Consider the following 23033-nt stretch of genomic DNA (forward strand, 5'->3'; position numbering starts at 1 on the left):
ACCGCCGTGCCAATCATCCATGTCTCTCCCTCCTTTAGCCTTTACCAACCTTTTTCACCGCATGTGTCCTCCCCTTGCGTGCGCGAGACACAGGGAGAGTACGTTGAAAGATTCGGTGGAGTGGAGTTCTTTTCACTTGGGGGGGGGGGGGGGGGGGGGGGGGGAGGCGGCCTTGCACTGCAGGGCACACAGCACGCTGCTCTTCACTGTGCGCAAAGCGTGGCTGCCTGCCTACAGTTTCTGAATCGGTCGTCGTCGTAGTACGTGTTCTTCTTTTGGACACCGAGTTATCACGGCCGCGTGGGTAAGGACGACGCGTGAGCTGGAAGGGGTCCTACGAACAAATAGCTGGGTAATATATATGCAGTGGTTAAAAAAGGACCACCGCGGAGAGACGGAGGAGTTTGACGGCGGCCTGGCCCCAAGCCCCCAACCAAGATCAGCCAGTGCTACTGGGGTTGGGGCTTTCGTATACAACGGAGTTCATGAGACTGAACGACGACGGCCAACGAAACGAACGAACCAACGGGAGACAAGAGCACGCATGGTTCAGACGCCTAACTCTTTCCTCTTTGGCTTTCGACTTTGGACTTTGGTGGTGGAGCAGAGCAGAGCAGGCGGCAACGAGAAGGGGAAGAGCTTTCATGTTGTCATGGTGCCCCTAAAGAGGAGGCAGCCAGGCGCGAGGAGCAGCAGCAATCGATGGCTGCCTTTTGACCCTTCTGTGCCAAACCCAAACGCATGCTCGCCTCGCACGAATTGCTGGGCTGCCTGGAGACATGCTCTGACGCTCTGTCGCTGTAGGACTGTACTGATCCTGTCAGGCTACTGAAGAATCCCATGGCGAGATCGCCAGATCTTACCAACCCTGACGTCGTATAGTACGAAGCGACTACACCAGAGCTCCGTATCTTGAGTAATCATAATCAGTAGCCACGAGGCCCACTGGTATAGCATCAACCACCGCCGTTAATTTCACCCATAATGCCAGGTCGAATCAGTGTCAGGGAAGCTAGGATGGGATTTGGGATGGTGGAATGGGTAGTACGCTTCAACTACGACCGTAGAATTTGCACAAATCAAGGTACCTTAAATTTACTCAAGCTTAAAACCTTTTTATCATTGGTGGACGATGAACGGGAAGTAAGTAATTAAATGGAGACGCCGTCAGCGAAGCAGCAAGTACCAGTGTACCACCACCACGCGTCGTACTAGTCCGGCCCAAGCAGTAGATCCATCATGGAGTAGGGTGCCCAGCTCAGGATTTTTTTTACGGAGCCCCCCCCCCCCCCCCCCCCCCCCCCCCGTCGACGTCGCCGTCCGCGTCCGTCATGGCCAGCGGCCGCACTCCACTGTCGTCCACGGCGAAACCGCATCAGGACACCACAGCCTCCTCCGTGCGAGCGAGACGGCATCGTCTGCGGGCAGCTGAGTCGTTCGTGCCGGCCGGGGCAGCGCCTGCCTGCCTGCGCTGCGCACGTGCTGCCTGCTCCTATCACCATCGGCCTCTTCCGCGCCCCGCCCTCTCCGTTTTGGTTGCACTTGCAAGGAACGAAATTTTTTCCGATTTTTCTTGGGGCTTTGTTTGCAACCGCCAACCGCGACAGATCCTGCAATACTATGCCAGGAAAAAAAAAGTTACTAAAAAAAGAGAGGGTTGGAACCACAGTTGTGCACCTGTGCTTCCGCTGCGCACGGAGATGTCCTCTGTCTGTCTGTGCTGCGTGGCATGTGAACCACTGAACCCTCTGCGTGACTGCATCTCCTCTGTTAAGCGCGCATAGCTAGAAATCGCTGCCACCGTTTCCCGTTCCTGCTCCCTTGAATCGCGCAGCTCGCCTCAGCCCAGCCCACCGTCCTCAAGCTCTCTACACTACACCCTCCTCTCTCTCTTCACCTCACCCCAACTCTCTCTTTACCTCCTGCTCGCTTCCATTCTTTCCTTGCAGTTGCAGCGCTCTTTCCGTCACACTTCACTGCCATCTTTTGCTCCATCGATCCATCCCACTGCTGATCAAAGGAGGCCTGGACTCGGACTTCGCTCAAGCCTCACGGTGATGCCGCCTTTCCGTCCGCTTGATCTTTTCTAGCTGCCTGCCTACGCCTACGCCTACCCGCAATGGCCGGGGGCTTCGAGTGGAGCAGCTCTGCAAGCACAACCAGAGGAGTCGAGCTCCAGCAGGTACGCGGCTGTTTTTTTTCTTCTTCTTGCGCATTCGTCCAGTCCAGAGAATTAGTGGCACTCCTCGAGCAGATCTACGCATAGGATATGCTCCTCCGCTGTTTTCATCCTCCTGTTGTCATCCGTCTTCTGCAGCTTCTTGAGGTTTATCGCTGCGTGGCATTCCTGTTCCTTCTTCTGCTCTTTTGTTTAATACTTTTCGTATGCACAAGAAGACAATATTAGTGCTGGGAAAGATGCATCTGAGACGAACACTGCCACTTTGTGGTTGACAGCTTGTTCCTTCCTAACAGTCCATTGTCGCTCTCAAGAAAGGCGCACATCTCCTGAAATGTGGGAAGAGAGGGAAGCCCAAATTCTGCACTGTCAGGCTGTCTTATGTGAGTGGTTCGGCTATATGTTCACACATTTTCTTCCATTTGCTTCATAGTTTTCTTTATAAACGGGACATTGTGCTACGCAACCTCGCACTCAAGAGTTCATTTTTCCACCAATGTTTTGTTGGCAAGCTAAGGATCTATAGGCTAATAGTGACACCTCCCCAGTTCTGAAGGCTGAAGGGCAACTACCTGACTGCCAAAGGAGATAGGATTGATCGCTGCAACATTGATCTTTTACAACTTTTGACACAAGGTTCTCGTTTTTTTTCCACTGAAAATCTGTATATGCGGAAACAAACAGGGCCTAGTGTGACACTGGCAACAGGACAAAACTATATTCTTATATACTCCCTCCTTTTCTTTTTATTTGTCGCTGGATAGTGTAATTTTGCACTATCCAGCGACAAATAAAAAGAAACGGAGGGAGTACATTACTATTTCTCCTTATCCCGCTCAACCACATCCGAACCAAGCTCATTTTTTGTTTTATTGGGTTTCAGAAGCTTGCTATAGATTGATGAACTCGAGTAAACTGAAACTGAACATCTTCAACTTCTATACACTCCATATTTTGGTTCTCTTACGTATTTGAGATTTTTGTATTTGCAGGATGAGAGAGCACTAATATGGTACTCCAAAGAGAGGGGAAAACGTTTGAGCTTGAATTCAGTGTCCAGTGTAGTTCTCGGACAGAAGACTGTATGCAACTTTCCCTTTCCAAACATATGCTATTGGATCTTAGTAGTAACACATTATGGTTGGAAGACACTGATTTTCTGAGAATTCAATATTCTGCAGACAAAACTTTTGCGTCTACATTGGCCAGAAAAGGAATCTCACTCCTTGTCAATTATATACAAGAACGGTGAATCCTCACTTGACTTGGTATGGAGTAGCCCAGAGCGTTTAGATTTTGTGATCTCTTTACTTATTTAACTTACATAACCTTTTATTTGGGGATCATGTTACCCAGGTCTGCAAAGATAGGGATCAAGCTGAATGCTGGTACTTAGGCCTTACAGCCGTAATATCAGCACCATGCACCCCTTTACTTCTGATTGATTCAACAAACAGCCGTCGGATAAACAGCTGCACGAATAGCCCTCCTAGCTATATTCAGCAAAGGAGTAGGCTTTTTGCTGTGCATGATGGAAGAAATTTCCCAAAGGTTCATTCTGGAATTCATGCATGTCATGATTTTTATGCACGAATATGATAGCATTGTCTAAGTGCGAGGTTGACACACTGCTTGTGAAATTTCTTATACCACACTGGATGTTCAGAATCCCATGCTTGAGAAAAGGACATATTGATGACGACTGGCATATTAGACCATTTTGAAGTTATATTGATAATGGTTACCTTGTTAGTTTATAGTGAAAATATTTTATACTACTATTTTGCAACTGAAAATTATGATAATAATGGAATTTAAACTAACACTTTCCACATGCCTTTAAATCGCATATACTTTGAGGGACAATTTTTTTAGTTAAGTACTAGACCATGACTGTTGACTGTAAATAGCCATCACGACTGTCATAGGTTCCAATTGCCTCATGTTTTTACCTGTACTGTTCAAATGACAACTTCTCCAATCATTTGTTTCATGAAGGTAAATTCGCTATATGGCAGTCCTAGGTTGATACAGAACAAGTATCTGCGTAACAATTTGGATTGCTCCGAACCATTCTTTTCTCCAAGACAGAGAGCATGGTCAGAACTAGATTTCTACTTGGAAAAGATTAGTCCCGAATTGGTAGATCGAGTAAAAAATAATTTGAGAGACATAAAATCTGCAGAAATAATTAACGACCAAAGAATTATGCAAATACCTAAGCTCAAACAATCTGAGGGATCCAATGCAGCAGCAGATTCTCTGAAGGACATTTTTGTCTGGGGTGATGCTCTGGGTCGTATGTCAGATCATGGACATGTATCAGCAAGCAATATATCACTTCCAAGGTTATTGAAATCGTCAGAGATTCTTGATGTGCAGAGCATTGCCTGTGGAGAGAAACACGCAGCAATAGTTACTAAGCAGGGTCAGGTATTCTCTTGGGGTGAGGAAAATGGAGGGAGACTGGGACACAAGACAAGTGACAGTGTCTCTGACCCTAAAATCATCGACTCACTTTCCTCCACGCCTGTGAAGACTATTGCATTTGGGGCAAAGTTCACCTGTGCAGTTTCAGTTTCAGGAGAACTTTATGAGTGGGGTGAAGGGATTGACAGCCTAGGGTTCGGGACCAATCAGTGTCAAAGAAGCCCATGGTTCCCGCATAAATTGATCAGAACTTCAGATGGCATATCTGTGGCGAAGATTGCATGTGGTCAGTGGCACACAGCTATAGTATCCTCCACAGGTAAGCTGTTCACATATGGACATGGAGCATTTGGTGTTCTTGGACATGGTGACACACGTAGTTTTGTTCAGCCGAAAGAAGTGGAGTCCTTGAGAGGGTTAAGAGTCAAGTCCGTCGCATGTGGACCATGGCACACCGCTGCTATTGTGGAAACATCAGGAACACTCAAGAGCAATGCTCCTGGTGGGAAGCTGTTCACATGGGGTGACGCAGGCGGAGAGAAGCTGGGCCATACTGACAAAAAGTCAAAGCTTGTACCAACTCGTGTCGAATCGCTCGTTGATTGTGATTTTACTCAGGTGTCATGTGGTATTTCATTAACAGCTGTGCTAACCATAACGGGTGTTGTATTTACCATTGGAAGCAAGGACCATGGGCAATTAGGGAATCCTCGATCTGACACTGACAGCGCATGTATTTGTATGGTTGAAGGGCCACTTAAGACTGAGTTTGTCAAAGATATATCCTGCGGAAGTTCCCATGTCGCAGTCTTGGCAATGAATGGAAAAGTGTTTACCTGGGGCAAAGGCACAGAAGGGCAACTTGGTTTAGGGGATTACGTTGACAGGAGCTCCCCAACTCTAGTGGAGGCCCTGGAAGATAAACAAGTGGACAGTATAGTTTGTTCTTCCAATTCCACTGCTGCAATTTGCGTGCACGGGGAAATCTCAAGCAAGGATCAATCTGTGTGCAGCAGTTGCAGGTTGGCATTTCGGTTTACAAGGAAGAAGCACAACTGCTACAACTGTGGTTCCATGGTCTGCAATTCTTGCAGCAGCAACAAGGTTCATAGGGCTGCCCTTGCACCAGACAAGAGCAAAAGATGCCGCGTCTGTGATGCTTGTTTCAACGAGCTGAATAAAACAGCCGAGCACGGTAAAATGAGCTGTGGATCAAAGATCCAAAAAGAACCGTCTTATTTAGCAGAAACAAGGACATACACACCAAAGTTATCACGGATGCTGAAGGAAGCAAATTTCATCATGGAGAAAATGGGTTCCTCCGCACAAAGTCCCGGCCAGAGAAATCAGGAACCCGCCACTCCGAATCAAATGCAAAAGGAAAGGTGGGGACAGGTAGAATGCCCCGATCGATTCAAATGCGCAAGAGACAACATTCCACATCGTTTGACACCAAAGAAGCAGACAATTGATGATTATCCTATGAGGAGAATGGCTGATCCAGTCTCACAAAAGACTGCTGCCCCTTTAACACAAACTACTAGTGATAGGAGGAAAGAACAAGATTTGATAGAAAAGATACTGCTGGAGGAGGTGAAACAGCTTCAAGCACAGGTAATTTCCATAACTTATTGTTTTTCTAGGGACCTTCCAGGAACTATCTTGTTTTTTTTTTTCATTCTGTGTTTCAAATCATTAATTTGCTGAGACAGATGGTGATCTTGCACTTGTCTAAGCAGGTAACCACGCTAGCAGAAGAATGCCGGCACAGGAGCCTGAAAGTTCGGTTGTACAAACGGAAACTTGAGGAAACCTGGTTGATAGTGAGGGACGAGGCCACGAAGTGCGAAGCTGCAGAAGAGATTATAAAGGTTTTAACGAATCAGGTATAAGTCTGACCCAATAACAAATTCAACATTTTATAACTTTTTTCTCTCTGATGTCAAATAAGTTGTCTTCTGCAAAACTTTGTGCAGAGGAACGCTTTGTCAAACAAACTTTTAGATGGTCTGGAACTAGATGGTTCCAGTATCGTGCCTAACCCACCCGACAAAGCTCTTGCCACCTGCAAAACCCCACCGCTAAACAGCATCAGGGATCAACACAACGCAGAGGCAGAGGAAGTTTTGGATACGCGATCCACAGCGTCTTCCAACACCGTCGCGGTGGATGACTCAGCTGCGCATCAGAACGGCAGATCTAGAGCCTCCAGTAGCAGCAGAGGCTACTACGACGATGGGGGAACAGATAGCACAGCTGCTCCTACTGACTCCAACGGGGTCATCGAGCAAATTGAGCGTGGTGTGTACATTACAGTCGTTACGTCCCCCAGCGGTAAGAAGGGAATCAAGCGCATCCGGTTCAGGTGAGGAGCTCCTCAGATCCTCTACTGTACTGTACTGTACCTTCCTGTCGTCATTGTATTGTTAGGCTTAGAGACTGAATAGTTGATATGGTAGCTTGCTCATGTTGGTCTCGCAGCCGGAAGCATTTCGGGGAGGCCGAGGCACAGAAATGGTGGGAGCGGAATGAGAGCAGGGTATTCGCGAAGTACGACAGCGTGGAATACCTGGCAGCGTAATCTCGATAAGGAAGATGTACAGGAGTAGCCAGTAGTTCTTTTGTCTCAGTGTCTGCCTGCATATTGTTCAGTAAAGTCGTAGGATAGATGAGATAGAAGGGACCATGATAGCTTCCTTTTCCTAGCGAGGAGATAAACTGCATAATACCATGTCCTCGTTGTGGATTAACTTAGGGCCATAGTTGACTCGATAACGATTCAATTCTACACGACTGGGGGTTTGTGTTCGATGGGAACAACAATTATATCACACTTCGAATAATTATCATTCCATTAGCATCAAATGATAATTTCAGCACCGAACAACATGTTATGGATAAAAATTGAAAAATGAGAATTTATGATAATACCATTAAATCCGGATGGCTATGTTAGATATACATTGGATAACGGTATGGATACTGGATATCCATACCCACCAAAAAAATATCACGGATACATTATTATATCCATAACCGTACCTGCGGATACTAAATTCAACCATACCCATATCCAATGAATAGTTATCCACGGTTATTTACCCGTACCCATTGTCATCCCTAATCCCACTGCCGAACTCATGCCAGCATTCATCATCAGTACTTTTTCATTGTTGTCCCAGGAGTCAGCTTAGAAATAATTTAGCCATCCCACTACTTTCATTAGTAGCCATCTCTTTTTTTATTTATAAGATTTATCATCAACTTGGGAAAAATCATTATGAATTATCATGTAATTTCTTCTCATCTTTTCTATAAAAAAATGGCAAAAGAAGCCAATTAGTCCCTTATATGAAATATATGTTGTTAGCTTCATGGAGTTTCACGAATAAAACACCATGTTCCTTTCTGGATTTGTTGTTGCATGCGGTCGGTCAGACTATTGACAACACACAACTCTCTCTGAGATCCAGGTTAGCACAGTCTGCCATAGGCCCCTGGATCTCCCGAGTTCGAGAAAAAATTACACGAACGCACAGTGAACAAACGCGGAATACGAGTACAGATTTGCCTATATACGACGCGTATGTACCGAGCAGCAAAGAACCAGCATTGTTGCTCATCCATTTCTGGGAAACCGCGGGTTACCTGTTTCAGCAGAGAGCATGTGCATTGCAGCCTTCAGCTCTTGTCACAAGCACAGCCTCGTCAGGTCGCCGTCGGCCTCCTCTCCGGGTGCCAGTGCCAGTGCCACCGGCCGCGCCGCCTCGCTCTCGGCCGCGCACCGCTTGTACGGCACGAACCCTCTCCCGCCGAAGGAAGCCGAGCTCGCGCGCTTGGTCGGCCTCGGGATTGCGGCCCGTAGCGCCGCGTAGCCGTCGCTGGCGTTCTCTTGCCCGGGACCGTGGCGGGACTCCGCGGCGGCGCTGGAGGCCACGCTCGAACCTGTCGGCGACGACCCTTCCCTCTGCGCGCGTCTGTGATCCAGCGGCTCTGAAGCTTGCTGGTGCTCCTGAGCCGAAGCCTGCGGGTAGTAGAACACCGCGCACGGCGGGCTCACGATGGGTTGCGCCGCGAAGCCGTCCCGCCGGGGAACGAGGCACGTGAGCTCCGGCCACGGTTTCCACGAGCTCGCTCCTGCGGCACCGTTAGTAGGGCTCCCGTTTCTGGCTGCCTCGGCAACGCTCGCAGGCGGAGTGTCCGTTTCCAGGTCTTTCACTTTCACCACGACGACCTTGTTTCCGAACAGCTTCACGACTGGAGCTCCCGATCCTAGACGCGACACTTCGTGTGCATCACAGAGCACCTGAGATCCACGTTTAAACAAGTATGTCACAACTGCCAGATGGCAATTCTTTTGAATCAGGTCACGTTTTTGTTTTGTTTTGTTTGCATGACCTTGTAGTCTTTGGGTATGTTTGGATCGCAGCCTCACTTACCACACTTTGCCTAACTTTTCTGCTTAAGGTTAGTTCTTCAATTCGAACGACTAACCTTAGGCAAAGTGTGACATAGTTAGCCACGAACCAAACAGGCCCTTTATCTGAAATTGAGACGTACAGAGACAGTGCTGCCTATCTGCCGAGCCATTGGCAATTTTGCCATTATCATTTGTGGGCTTCGCCAGTATGCTATCAGACCCACAAATCATAGACACAGACGGTCCCACCAGTCATAGACACGGGATGGTATAATAACAGGCAACCAAATTTGAGAGTGGCAAAACAGCAAATTTCTCCTATCTGCCCAAGAACGAAACAACCGAATAAGTTAGCATTTGTACTGTACCTTGGTACATGGCGCTCTCGTCCTTGGCGATGCGCAGCCGTCCTCCCGGTCCACCGAGGAGGCCAGCGAGCCGCCGCCGTCGCCACGCTCGTTGGAACCGGCGTCAGACAGGGCTGGCGACCTGCTGGCGCTCGAGCTGTTCGCGACCACGCTGCCCGACACCTCCGCTCGTAACGCCGTGCGCGCCGAGGCAAGCACCGACGTCGGCGACCCTTCGTCCCGGACCCGGTCGCGCAGGGACGTCTTCTCCAGCCGCTTGAGCTCCGGCGCGGGCTTCTTGGCCGCGCCGTCCGCTTTGCGCGGGTAAGGGTGTGCCGGCTTCCTCTTGGGGCGCGGCGGGGGGATCTGGATCGCCGGCGCGGCGCCCGCGGAGGCGTTGCTTCCTGGCGACGATTCTCGGACCACCTTCAGCACACGACGCGATTCCGACATCAGAAAAGGTGTGGTGTAAGCCGACCGACGTCTGCTCTAGTAGCGAGTGGAGTGGACCATCGTTTTGTTTTTTGTTCATGGCAGAGACGAATGGATTCGTTTTGTTTACAATTACAATGGGACAGGGAGAGAGAGAGAGGCGAATGGTTACGCCAACACGACCTTGGTGAAGAACTTCTGCGCGTGGCTCCGGATTTGCACGGCAGTCTTGGTGCCGATGTGCTCTGCACGCACGCACGCACGCAGAAGAAGAGTGTGAGTGCGTCTCCTCGTCCTGATGAAGAAGGAACGAGAAGGGCGGCTCCGCGGCTGGGTACCTTGTATGCGGCGCCAGGCGCGACCGTGCAGCTGCAGGGCCTCGAGGAACCGACCGTGCTCCTCCTCCGTCCACCTCTCCCGCCGCTTCGTGATCGTGTACGGCTTCCGCGCCTGGTCAGGCAAGCGTGGGAGAAAAGAGTGAGAACACGCGGATCGCCACGGAATCTGCAGCCGCCGCTGTACCTTGGGCCGCACGTGCTCCTCCCCTGACAAATCCATGTCGCGGGGGTCCTCGCGACGATCCACGGCGGTCTCGCCGGTCGCCATCGGAATTTGCTGCGGGAAGCAGAGGAAACATCGATCCACGATTCAGACCCCCCCTCCCCGACAAGAAGGCGATTACACCATTCAAACCAATCGGGGGCTTCGGCTCGAGTGAATTTCAACCTCGATACGATCTTTCTCCCAGCCGGGCCAGGAAAACAATACAAGCAACGCGAGATCGTAGATGTTACCTCCAAACAGGGCATCTCCAGTGCTCGGGTCACTGGAGACCAAACTTCCCGAAAACAATCCGACCCAAGCCGCCGAGAGGTCGCCACCTTGCACTACACCTCGGGCCTCAACCTGCGCAAGGAGGGCGAGGAGAGGAGGGGAACGTTTCACGTAGGGGCAGATTTGCACTGGGGTGGGGTCTGGAGAAGACAAGAGGAAGGACGGGACGGGAGAAAAAGAGCATGGACAAGTTTGCCACATCGGACGGGATTTTTCCACTTTCCCTCGTTCTTCTCCCACCTTCCCTTCTCGTGGCTGCGATTTTCTCGGCTCTTTTTTTTTTCTTTGTCGTGGCATCCGGTGGGGATTCGAGAATTGAGTTGGAAGGATTTGTTGTTAGATTATTTTAATATCATATGGATTAAAGTGTATTAGAATTGATTGAGATGAATTTAGATTTAATATGAATTTAAACCGATTCAATACTATCTAATTCATATCGTTAACAATTGAAACATGGTCCTATAGACCCGGTTAAATGGCCTTTCTCTGCGTGCCTGGCTCGCACGTGTGAGTGGGACGCAGTTACTAAAAAAGAGGTAACTCGAATGACTAAAATGATGCTTGAGGAAAGCAAAAAATAAGGTTATGTTCCAATCTCGCGAGATAAACTTTAGCAGCTTTTTTAGCTACTTTTAGCCATTTATAATCTAAACAGGAGAGCTAATAGTGGTAATTGAAGCTAAACTTTAGCACTTCAATTCATATAGCTAAAGTTTAGCAGAAAGTTAAAGTTTATCCCGTGAGATTGAAACGGGGCCTAAAATATCCCTAGCCTCTAAATTCGTGGCCATATTAGGCCCTGTTCCAATCTCGCGAGATAAACTTTAGCAGCTTTATTTTAGCTATTTTTAGCCATTTGTAATCTAAACAGGAGAGCTAATGGTTGTAATTGAAGCTAAATTTTAGCACTTCAATTCATATAGCTAAAGTTTAGCAAAAAGCTAAAGTTTATCCCGTGAGATTGAAACGGGGCCATAGACAATCGGGTAAATATCCTAGACTCTCAATTTTGGAGCGATAGGAGCGTGGCGGCTGCCACGCTACGTGGACAACTGCACGGATAATAAGGCCCAATCTCACGGGATAAACTTTAGCTTCATGCTAAACTTTAGCTATATGAATTGAAGTGCTAAAGTTTAGTTTCAATTACCACCATTAGCTCTCCTGTTTAGATTACAAATAGCTAAAAGTAATTAAAAAAACTGATAAAGTTTATCTCGCGACATTGTAAGAGAGCCTTAAAAAAAAGGTGCTGGCTGCTGGGCTGACGCTCCACTGCGGATCAGATAAAAGCGGCGCACTGCCACTGTTGCAGGTGCGCTTTAAACGGCACGCAACACGCGGCGCTCCACTGCGGGCGGAAAGCCGGAAGCCGCGGTCGTCCATGGGGCCTGCCTGACACGCGGCGAGCCTCCGAGAAGCAGGACCAGGAAGGATCTGAGCTAAGTGGGCGGTCACTAAGGCTATCCGCAACCGTTATCTCTAAATTTTTCCCCATATATCACTTTTCCCCCTATTTCTTCCCTATTTTTTTATCTCCCGCAGCGGTTCCCCTCCTAAACACTCCCCATATACTCCACTACCACTATAAAATATCATTTTCTATATCAACTATCAATTTTTTATCTACTAACAATTACTCGTGGACCCACAGCATAGTGTTTAGAATGATGAATAGTGACACGCTAGATCTGGGGGGAGAGAGAAGGGGACCGACATGTAATAGCGCTGTAGGAGACACCGCTGTGGCCATAGGGTGCTCCCTACGCGCCGCATGCAAGGGGAGGGGGAGGGGCAGCGTCCACCGCTGCGGCTAGTCTGACCACAAGCTCCCCTGGGTTGGCGGCTTGGCGCCATATAATATAATGCTCCAAATCTCCTGGCCACATGTTTCTACGTCGTTGCGAAGTGGCCAAACTATTGTAATTGTAATTGGATTGGAGGCCTTTCAATATTGTTATTCGCTCGTAGGCACTATCCAATATTGTTTCCGCTAAAGGATACTCGATACTTTTGAACGTTAACATTCTGCTTTGATTTATACACTATAAAATATCAGAATATTTTTTTCTATTGGATTGAATATAAAAGATCGTGTCAAGGCCGTTCCAAGAAAAAAATAATTGGATTTTAAATTTCAAAACTTAAGAACTTAAACACATGTTTTGTTCCTACAAATAGTTTTAAATAAAAACTTGTCCCCCTCCCCCCGTTATGGCCAATCTCTACTACTCTATATGTGTGGACTGTAGGCGTCCACAAACGTTGGTTCTGCCATCGCGCTGTACGCTCCGGCGCCCGCAGTCTCCTCGCCCGCAGTCCCCCAAATCCCCGCCCGTCAATCCGCCGCTCACGCAATCCGCCGGTCGGGGAGCCACAGTCCCCTCGCCCGCAGTCCCCCAAATCCCCGCCCGTCAATCCGCCGCTCACGCAATCCGCGACTCGCCCGTCGATGGAAGGTCGGGGAGCCGCAGTCCGCAGGAATGGAAGGTCGCGCCGCGCCCCGATCCCCCGTCGATCCTCCGCTCACGCAATCCGCCGGTCGGGGAGCCGCAGTCCGCAGGAATGGAAGGTGGCGCAGGCCCTCGATCCCGCGATTCCTCCCCGCCCCTCAATCCTCCGCTCACGCAATCCGCGCCTCGCCCGCAGTCCCCCAAATCGTCGCCCGCAGTCCGTAAGGCGTCAATGCAAGGTCGCCTCGCCCGTCGATGGAAGGTCGGGGAGCCCGCAGTCCGCAAGCCGTAGATGGAAGGTTGCACATTCATCACCGCTGATGGATTGCGGCAGCCGCGGTTGTAGCCGTGCGCCCCCAAATCCCACGGATCCGCCACACTTCTATGTATTTAAAAACCCCTAATCGATCCATACGCCATACGCCATCCGCGCGACGGGAAGCTAAGGACACTCGGCGCAAAAGGTCAGTGTCTTTTCTTGTGTTCTACCAGTTCTTAATACCAGTTCTACCAGTTATTGTGCAACAGATCATAGATAATGTATGCTGCTTGTTTTGCTCATCGCTTGTGTTCTACCAACTGCCTTGTTTAAGGTATGATGCTTGTTTTGTTGGAGCTTGCACTTCAGTTAGCTTTAGAACTGGGTAACATCTAGCAGCCCGGCAGGAACTCAGTTGTTGAACAGCAAGCACAGTTACGCAAAATGCATAACTTTGTTAAGTGCTTGAACAAATAGTGTCTTTTGTGTTTTTGTAGCAGTCAATTCATTAGATCTGGTTTAGCTACCTATTCATCTAGTTTGTGCTTTAGTCTCTATTGAATCCTAACTTGAACAAATACTGCTCAAGAAGCCAAATTTGTTAGTAAATATGTGCAGTAGTTTTAGTGCTTGTAGTATCACATCAATAGTTGAGTGTTGGTGCTTGTGTGTTTGGTTGGGTGTAGTTTCAATATGCTTACACTTCAAGTACACAATTGATGCATAAACTTAGGGCGTGTGTTTGGTTGCTGCCCTGCTAGGTAGCTTCTTCTGTTTATTGAATTTTGTGCTTTAGACTCTATTGAGTCCTGACTTGAACAAATACTTCTGCAGAATCCAAATTTTTTAGTAAATACATGGTGTAGTTTTAGTGCTTGTAGTGTCACATGAATAGTTGAGTGTTGGTGCAACTGCCCTAAGAAGATGTGTTTCAGTTTTCAGCACACAATGCATATTACTCCAGTTGCACCCAGTACACAATTGATGCATAAACTATTTTGCTCATACAACTGGTTACATATCATATATATTCAATAAGGAATTTGCATGATGTATATGGATTTGCTGAACTGATGATTGAACTTGGCAATAAGGAATTGTTTCAGTTTCATGGTTTTGGACCTGAAACTGGATGCACATTTATTCCTAATGCTACTGGAACTCTAATGGGTAAGGGAGGTTGGCAGGCTGTGGGTCAGATAGCATCCCAATATCTAGCAGCCCCAACAGCATGTCAGTTGTTGCACATCAAGCACAGTTACGCAAAATGCATAACTTTGTTAAGTGCTTGAACAAATAGTGTCTTTTGTGTTTTTGTAGCAGTCAATTCATTAAATCTGGTTTAGCTACCTATTCATCTGGTTTGTGCTTTAGTCTCTATTGAATCCTAACTTGAACAAATACTGCTCAAGAAGCCAAATTTGTAAGTAAATATGTGCAGTAGTTTTAGTGCTTGTAGTATCACATCAATAGTTGAGTGTTGGTGCTTGTGTGTTTGGTTGGGTGTAGTTTCAATATGCTTGCACTTCAATTTTTACTTATGACATGCTGTTGGGGCGTGTGTTTGGTTGCTGCCCTGCTAGGTAGCTTCTTCTGTTTATTGAATTTTGTGCTTTAGACTCTATTGAGTCCTGACTTGAACAAATACTGCTGCAGAATCCAAATTTTTTAGTAAATACATGGTGTAGTTTTAGTGCTTGTAGTGTCACATGAATAGCTGAGTGTTGGTGCAACTGCCCTAAGAAGATGTGTTTCAGTTTTTAGTTTTCTGCACACAATGCATATTACTCCAGTTACACCCAGTACACAATTGATGCATAAACTATTTTGCTCATACAACTGGTTACATATCATATATATTCAATAAGGAATTTGCATGATGTATATGGATTTGCTGAACTGATGATTGAACTTGGCAATAAGGAATTGTTTCAGTTTCATGGTTTTGGACCTGAAACTGGATGCACATTTATTCGTAATGCTACTGGAACTCTAATGGGTAAGGGAGGTTGGCAGGCTGTGGGTCAGATAGCATCCCAACATCTAGCAGCCCGACAGGAACTCAGTTGTTGAACAGCAAGCACAGTTACGCAAAATGCATAACTTTGTTAAGTGCTTGAACAAATAGTGTCTTTTGTGTTTTTGTAGCAGTCAATTCATTAGATCTGGTTTAGCTACCTATTCATCTGGTTTGTGCTTTAGTCTCTATTGAATCCTAACTTGAACAAATACTGCTCAAGAAGCCAAATTTGTTAGTAAATATGTGCAATAGTTTTAGTGCTTGTAGTATCACATCAATAGTTGAGTGTTGGTGCTTGTGTGTTTGGTTGGGTGTAGTTTCAATATGCTTGCACTTCAGTTTTACTTATGACATGCTGTTGGGGCGTGTGTTTGGTTGCTGCCCTGCTAGGTAGCTTCTTCTGTTTATTGAATTTTGTGCTTTAGACTCTATTGAGTCCTGACTTGAACAAATACTGCTGCAGAATCCAAATTTTTTAGTAAATACATGGTGTAGTTTTAGTGCTTGTAGTGTCACATGAATAGTTGAGTGTTGGTGCAACTGCCCTAAGAAGATGTGTTTCAGTTTTCAGCACACAATGCATATTACTCCAGTTGCACCCAGTACAAAATTGATGCATAAACTATTTTGCTCATACAACTGGTTACATATCATATATATTCAATAAGGAATTTGCATGATGTATATGGATTTGCTGAACTGATGATTGAACTTGGTAATAAGGAATTGTTTCAGTTTCATGGTTTTGGACCTAAAACTGGATGCACATTTATTCCTAATGCTACTGGAACTCTAATGGGTAAGGGAGGTTGGCAGGCTGTGGGTCAGATAGCATCCCAACATCTAGCAGCCCCAACAACATGTCAGTTGTTGAATAGCAAGCACAGTTACGCAAAATTGATGACTGAAAGTATGTGTGCCAATTTTGTTTGCCTAACACTAAGAAAACTTAAACCCAGGTTCAAGTTGATCCTAATTCAGGCAGACTGATATAGTAGTTTGTTCTCTAATAATCCCTTCATGGACTTTAGAATTTTCCAATCACGGGGCAGTTCGTATCTATGATTTGTGGTTTCATTGAAGTAGTTTGTTGTTTCAGCTAGCGAGGGTGTGGAGGAAGGAAGGGATAAGGCGTTTGGTTTACCCGGACCGGACGACAGGACACCGTCGGGGGTTCGCTGCAACGCATCCACGGCTTCCGCAGCTTCTCAGGCCAAGGTAAGCTTTCAAGCAAATTTGTGGCTGCAAATGTTCTTTAATAGCCTGTGATATGTTTGTAAATTGCCATACCACTTTGGTTACATTTTTGCGATCATGTTTCAGTTGAATTTTCCTAACAAACAATGTTGTTAATGCCGTGTATGCTTGTGTGTATTGGTGGTTTGTATTGGGGTATAAAGTTTATATGCATTCTTCCGGAATATATCGGTTGGTGCTAATCTCTACTACTATAAATCAGAACAATAATTCATGTTTTTTTGTGCACACATATTTGTGCAGCTATCTGTATGGGGTCTCAAGGCTATATATCCTTGCTCTCCCTCCTTTAAATTACCATACTTGTACCGAATCATAGATACGAACTGCCCCGTACTATAAATCAGAACAATAATTCATGTTTTTTTTGTGCACACATATTTGTACAGCTATCCCTATGGGGTCTCAATTATATATATCCTTGATCTCCCTCCTTTTTAAATAACATACTTGTTCCGAATCATAGATACGAACTGCCTCATACATACGTTTGAGTAAAATATAAAGTAAAAGGATTGCTTATTACACAACACACACTAAATACATAATCATTTCAACTATTTAATAATAATATTGAACCGCGAAAGTATGACATGTGTTACATTTATGTTAAAGGCTGCAAGGTTTTGATGGAACCGATCGTATTGAACCGTGAAAGAGCCACAACGGCCCAAAGAAAACGGATGCCTATGTAAGTTATTATATATAAATATATTTACACATAATTTTTCTATCAAAGTTATGACCGTTATTTAGTCGTATGTTTAATATATAGCTTCAGGTTGTTCGACGACTATCGTGATGAAGATTTTTATGGGCTACCGCGGAAATACAGTATTGTCGCTCGGGTAGAAGTTAAATTCCCGATTGAACCACGTTTTCGTGATAGACAACATTTCATTTTATCTGACATCAATGTAAGCCAACAATTCTCTAAGTTTCATTTTCAAAGTTACACGCTCTTCATACCATCGCCTCTTCTCCTACTGAAATACTATTAGGGAGCTAAGATCGAGGCCATAACATATATGTATGAGACAGTCAAACATTTCGACAATTTGCTCCATGGAAAGCATGTTTACAAGATGCATAATGTAAAGTTCAGTCTTCATCCGGGTGAATTTAATTTTCGTCATCTAAATGGTCCCATGGAATTGTGTCTTGACCAACAAACTATCGTGGAGCCATACACTGTTCCAATTCAAATGGCGCCATTCCCAAAACAAATACTCTTGAACCTTGCTGATATTGCCGAATTGCCAAACAGGACTTTAGTCGGTAAGAATATATCGATCTCTTAATATTATTAAAATATCGTCTACACAAAATTCAGTATTAATCCATTTGTAAATTGTTATTTTTGTAGACATAATGGCTATTGTAGTCCACTTGGATACAATTCATCGCACAATGTGGGGCCCTTTCAGAAAGATTGTTATAATGGATGCTAGGTATAATCCGTTAATTGTATATATATTCAAATTTAAATATTACTAACATATTCTTACCCACAATCAATGTCGTAGGGGGTATTTACATATCATTAAGGTTTGGGGTGACCTACTAAACAAAAATGCACTCCGCTAGGCGTTGGCTAAGGAGGATTATGGCATAATAATTGGGACTATGTTTAGACGGTTCAGAAGACAAGGTACAACATGTCTTTACGCCTTTCAAAACCATCTGTCGCTAAGTTTTGCTTTATAATGATTTGTAACAGAGATTTAAATGTGTAATTCTAGAGTGCCTCGAGTCTTCGGATCATACCGCAATACACTTCAATTCGTTCCATCACAACACCCATCATTTTGGACGTAAGTATATTCTAAAAAATTAGTTACATTTAAATCGTCATTGTTCTCATTATATCATGAACTGCGTGTAGATGTGATTAATTGTGGCATTCATTGCAGCAATTCAAAAAGCTTTGGTGGCGCGGAACAACCGTCAGTTTGCTGTTACATTTCTTGAAGAACAAAGGCGTAGATAGATTCTACAAATTCGCAAAGAGCAATAATTGGGACTATGCTTAGGTGTAGAGAGATTCTATAATGATAGAATACGTGTCGTACTGTTATTGATCAACCAAAAGCAACATGAGGCAAACTTGTATGTCTATGAATTTTGTTTGTAATACCTATGACATGGGTTTAATAAGAGATATTTTGTGAAAATTTTGACCGTGCAAATGATTAATAAATATTTTGTGCGAAACACATCATCTCTTCACGGTTCAATACGATCATCAGCTATATATCCTGGCTGATCATCGTCAAGAGCATTAGTAGTTGCTACTGATATATATAGGTCAGCTCTTTGCTCTTTTGACATCTATATCAATTGCTTGCCCCACAAATGTTCAGCCAGGGTCAGGTAAACCATATTGTGTAACCATCACTATAACACTGCAATCATTTTCTAAATAGTACTTTTATAAATCACAAATCGAAGGTATAAATACAAAAGTGTAAAAAATTATAATGAGAACATTACCTATATAAACAAGAAAGGAAAACCAATGATGTTTTCCTTGTTGAAGTTATTTGTGGCTTTTACAATGTCTTAGAACGTGAGCTTCTTTTCATTTACTTTTCCTTGTGGCACCATGATCACTTCCAATGCAATTGCAAGAATGGCCTTCTTATTTCTTCCTCCTGTGGATACCAAAGGCACATCGGCTGAATCGCATCGACGACCGATATAGCTGTCATTGTTGTAATCCATTCCTTGTTGACAACACAATAGAGTTAGAAACAATAGAGCTAGAAACATGGTATTTTTTGACTTGATGGATTAGCAGCTACCATTGAACCATCCTTGCTGGCAATATAGTCATGAATTTTGTTCTGATGGTGGCTTTCTGTATCCATTCCATGCTTCAGACTGCATTACTCAGAGTTCAGATAGTACAAGAAAGCTTCAGAACACACAATTATCACCATTCAACTAGAGTGTCAATTGATTTATGTGGACGTAAAAGTAATAGTCTTACAACAAACAAATGGGGTGCAACCGTGTATCTACACCTGGTTTGGTCAGATCTGTCAGCAGCAAGGCAACAATAAAAATAAAACTGGTGTGGTCTAACATAACGACACAACTTCATTGAAACATTTAAAAATAAAACTTTAGAAATAGCTTTTGCTGGTTCATATTATGGATTCCTCATTCAAAGATGAGCAAAGAGGGAAGAGTGGACAAGTTGCATCTTTAACACTAACAGACCACATACTGCAACTGCCATTGTGTTGTTGTATGTATACCACCACTCCAATAGGCCTACCCTTCTTGAACCAGTATACCAACTGAAGCACCTTTTTTTATGTTATAAGCTAAAAAGCAAATAAAAGGAGTCTGCTATTTGGGGTATAGCGCGATATAATGTGGGGCTTTCCCTCACCAACTTGCTTCATAAGTTTAGAGCTCAGCAACTGCGATATCTAGAGTTCAGGGCATCAATTTGATTCAGTTCAGTTCAGAGTTTTGGTGCTTGTAGTTGTATGTCTCCCAGAACCCCACTGACCACTACCATTGTATTACATTGTGTGAAGGGTGTTGCTGCTGCTTTCTGTTGGTTGGCCTTTGTGGCCATGTATATGGATTTCCTCAACTTCAAGTCACACCAAACGACCCATCAGACATGATTTTCCCAAGTTTTTCATTGTTCCTCATGTGCGAGACAACGCACTTTGGGGTGACATCCAACCATCAAGTTTAAACCATGGGTACCGTCACCGCTTGAAAATGAGCTATTATAGAATTAGAAGGTGGCATGTACAAAGGCCAATGACTGTTCATGCAGAAAGCAATGCCCAAATACTTAACACAGATCAACATTTTATCTATATACTTGGTATGAGATCGGAAGAGTACCTGCGGTGTGCAAAGGGGCATTGTGTGCATATTTGTATGCATGTACATCTGGTTTGGTTGGATAGGGGCATTTGGAAAAGCCTGTTGAACATGAAGTATGTTAGTACACAATCCGGTAAATACCAAAACAAAAAGGAAAACGAACTTTTTTCTCTGTACCTGATAGTAATATGGTCTTCCAATGGTTGCATTACCCTAAGCGAGCTTCTGGTCGAGGGATGCAACGACGCCTATAAATTCTTGGCCTCTCCTGCTTCTGGCAACACAAAACACATGGATCCTCGCTCGCCCTCCTTGCAACTCCAGTGCTGCTTAGTGCCACTGCCAGCAGATCGAGCTGCTCTGTCTCACAAACCCTCTTTTGCTGCTGCACCTGCAAGTCTGCAACTGCGCACAGAGTTGTCGATGACGGGAGAAGTGGACTGCCGACGAGCACGACCGCTTCCTCCACGCGCTGCTGCTGTTCAGCCGCAACTGGAAGATGGACCACTTCCTCCACGCGCTGCTGCATTTGAAGCAAGTAGACTTCAAGACTCCTAAAGTGTTCATACCTTGTTGATTTTCCATTTGAAGCAAGTAGACTTCAAGACTATATATCCAAAACCTGATACATACCTTGTTGATTTTCCATTTGAATCAAGTAAACTTCAGGACTCCTAAAGTGTTCATATCTCATAAGAATTAAGTATATGTTTTCTAACTGTGAAACCTCAAATGTTATAATCAAATACAAATATGATATCGAATGGGGAAGGAATCCCCTTGCTATTCAAATCCATGGGAGAGGAATCTCCTTGCTATTTGAATAGCAAGCGGAATTCCTCTCCATGGATCCCCACAGGATCCTTGATCACCAAATCAGCCCTTACTCAAGTACTGTGTGAAAACTTAACTAAGCTAGTTCCTATGTCCATGATAGGGTTTCTTTATGGAGAACGGAGAACCAACAGAAACAGATCAGATGGAACATACTGATGGTCGCACACCATTGACAAACATCTCAAACACCATTACTATAGGTAAAGGTTTTTACACGCGTGTCGATTAACGTTTGAAACATAGTATTTAGGGGAACACTAATACACAAGGTTATATTGTAGCTGATGAAAATGGATCGAAAAGGCTTGGTCCAAATGTCGATGCTAAGGAACGTAAGAGGCAAAGGGAAAGGGAAAGATATGCCGCGATGACCGTTGAACAAAAAAACGAGAAAAGTATAAAACGTCGTGAAGTACGCCAACGAAATAAAGGACCTCCTATACAACCAGAGGCATCTAGAGGTGATGAAAAAGTTAAATTCCTAATTATTTTAATAGATCCTCTTGTGGATTAGTGAATGTCTATTAATTTTATTTTGGTTTTCATTGTGTTTCACAGTTAGTCTTTCAGATGGGTGTAGCACAATTGATTTCACAAACTTTCCAACACAAGGTATTGCGGGTATACCTATCACAATTTTTTTCACACATCGTTTTATAAATACAGATTTGCAGCCATGAAAAATCATTTTGCCACTGTTGATTTGGCAGTTCCAAATGTGAATCAAGATGATGATAGCGATTGGTTGCATAGGAATGAGACATTCAAGTCAGACGATGTTTTCACAACGAGAGACCTTCTGATACCATGTACATGACTGTTCACTCAACTAATTTTGCAAAACAACTGATTTCAGGCGGTTTAACGTATACATGCCTTATTCTAGGCGGTGTGCATGAAACTGTTGGTAACACACCTAACCATAATTTGGGAAGGGCTGCCTACTTTAGAGAGCGGTACAAAAACTTAACTCCAGCCGAGAGGGAGCTTAGGCGTGAACGCCTTAGGTTGTATAATAATACACCAAAGCGGAAAGAGTCAAAGATAGAGTACATAAGAAAACGTAGAGCACTGTTGGCTGATACATTGAGTCAGGAGTCCATCGCCATGGAGTCCCCAACATATACCCCTAAGGTTGTGCACCCTACAACAGATGCAATTGAACCTAATGGATCCGCAGTTACCCCCTGCGACTGGGTTATTCCTGATATCGCCAGTAACCCGTTCCTGCCAGCTTCAACACAGAATGAGGATGCCGATTCACTGCGTATGTCTACTAGACCACTAAGACGTAAACAACATGTGCCACGTGGTGAAAGACAAGCTATCTTAGCCTATCGAAACCGGCAATTTGAAGCATCCATTTCAAGGAACATGGCTACTGCGACTGAGGATACTATTAGTGATGCTGAGGAAGGGGATGATTGGACACAACCCCATATGTCTGCAAAGATCAACAACAATGGTAATTACTATCATTTTTTCAAGTCGGCCGAGTTGTCGGTCATTTTGGCTGGCCGACTTGGACGATTAATCGTGACCAATCTCGATTGATCAGATGACTTGAAAACAATGATTACTATCCTATCTTAAATTGATGTAGCATGACGACGATAGCGTGTAGTCCGACTAAACGTGTGTTTCCATCAGTACAATGTAGGATTCAATGCCATGGTGCTATCGTGGCAACAAATGAGAGTGCAAGTA

The 23033-nt window shown here is 44.9% G+C and overlaps 2 protein-coding genes across 6 annotated transcripts; one reads left to right on the top strand and one right to left on the bottom strand.

Moving 5' to 3' along the window:
- Nucleotides 1-1351: 1351 nt before the first annotated feature.
- LOC103653921 (Putative regulator of chromosome condensation (RCC1) family protein) lies at nucleotides 1352-7418 on the top strand. 2 transcript variants are annotated; one of them, XM_008680724.4, is made up of 9 exons: nucleotides 1352-2182; nucleotides 2476-2562; nucleotides 3172-3261; nucleotides 3361-3447; nucleotides 3536-3730; nucleotides 4178-6223; nucleotides 6349-6495; nucleotides 6586-6974; nucleotides 7091-7418. In XM_008680724.4, exons 1-9 carry the CDS (start codon nucleotides 2120-2122, stop codon nucleotides 7188-7190), a joined length of 3204 nt encoding a protein of 1067 aa, XP_008678946.1. In that variant the 5' UTR covers nucleotides 1352-2119; the 3' UTR covers nucleotides 7191-7418. The 2 variants fall into 2 exon arrangements, with proteins under 2 accessions (XP_008678946.1, XP_008678948.1); XM_008680726.4 differs by lacking the exon at nucleotides 2476-2562 and having other exon boundaries at nucleotides 1762-2182.
- LOC100273616 (uncharacterized) lies at nucleotides 4461-10858 on the bottom strand. 4 transcript variants are annotated; one of them, XM_020551368.3, is made up of 6 exons: nucleotides 10603-10858; nucleotides 10331-10423; nucleotides 9992-10258; nucleotides 9398-9802; nucleotides 8258-8915; nucleotides 4461-4569 (listed from the first exon to the last, which is right to left on the bottom strand). In XM_020551368.3, exons 1-5 carry the CDS (start codon nucleotides 10615-10617, stop codon nucleotides 8301-8303), a joined length of 1395 nt encoding a protein of 464 aa, XP_020406957.1. In that variant the 5' UTR covers nucleotides 10618-10858; the 3' UTR covers nucleotides 4461-4569; nucleotides 8258-8300. The 4 variants fall into 4 exon arrangements, with proteins under 4 accessions (XP_020406957.1, XP_008676826.1, XP_008676827.1 ...); XM_008678604.4 differs by lacking the exon at nucleotides 4461-4569 and having other exon boundaries at nucleotides 6344-8915; nucleotides 9992-10053; nucleotides 10147-10258; nucleotides 10603-10853; XM_008678605.4 differs by lacking the exons at nucleotides 4461-4569; nucleotides 10331-10423 and having other exon boundaries at nucleotides 6344-8915; nucleotides 9992-10053; nucleotides 10147-10258; nucleotides 10603-10854.
- Between the last annotated feature and the right edge of the window lie 12175 nt (nucleotides 10859-23033).

This window comes from Zea mays, chromosome 4, assembly GCF_902167145.1.
Source record: "Zea mays cultivar B73 chromosome 4, Zm-B73-REFERENCE-NAM-5.0, whole genome shotgun sequence".
NCBI classification, from domain to species: Eukaryota; Viridiplantae; Streptophyta; class Magnoliopsida; order Poales; family Poaceae; genus Zea; species Zea mays.

Bases quoted from the DNA above. Each gene is read 5' to 3' on its own strand.
- LOC103653921 (XM_008680724.4), top strand. From the start codon at position 2,120: ATGGCCGGGGGCTTCGAGTGGAGCAGCTCTGCAAGCACAACCAGAGGA. The intron at 3,448-3,535 runs GTATGGAGTAGC...CATGTTACCCAG, and splicing joins GTGAATCCTCACTTGACTTG to GTCTGCAAAGATAGGGATCA. The intron at 6,975-7,090 runs GTGAGGAGCTCC...TTGGTCTCGCAG, and splicing joins ATCAAGCGCATCCGGTTCAG to CCGGAAGCATTTCGGGGAGG.
- LOC100273616 (XM_020551368.3), bottom strand. The intron at 10,259-10,330 runs GTACAGCGGCGG...TTGCCTGACCAG, and splicing joins AGGAGCACGTGCGGCCCAAG to GCGCGGAAGCCGTACACGAT. The intron at 9,803-9,991 runs GTCGTGTTGGCG...CGTGTGCTGAAG, and splicing joins CGCAGAAGTTCTTCACCAAG to GTGGTCCGAGAATCGTCGCC.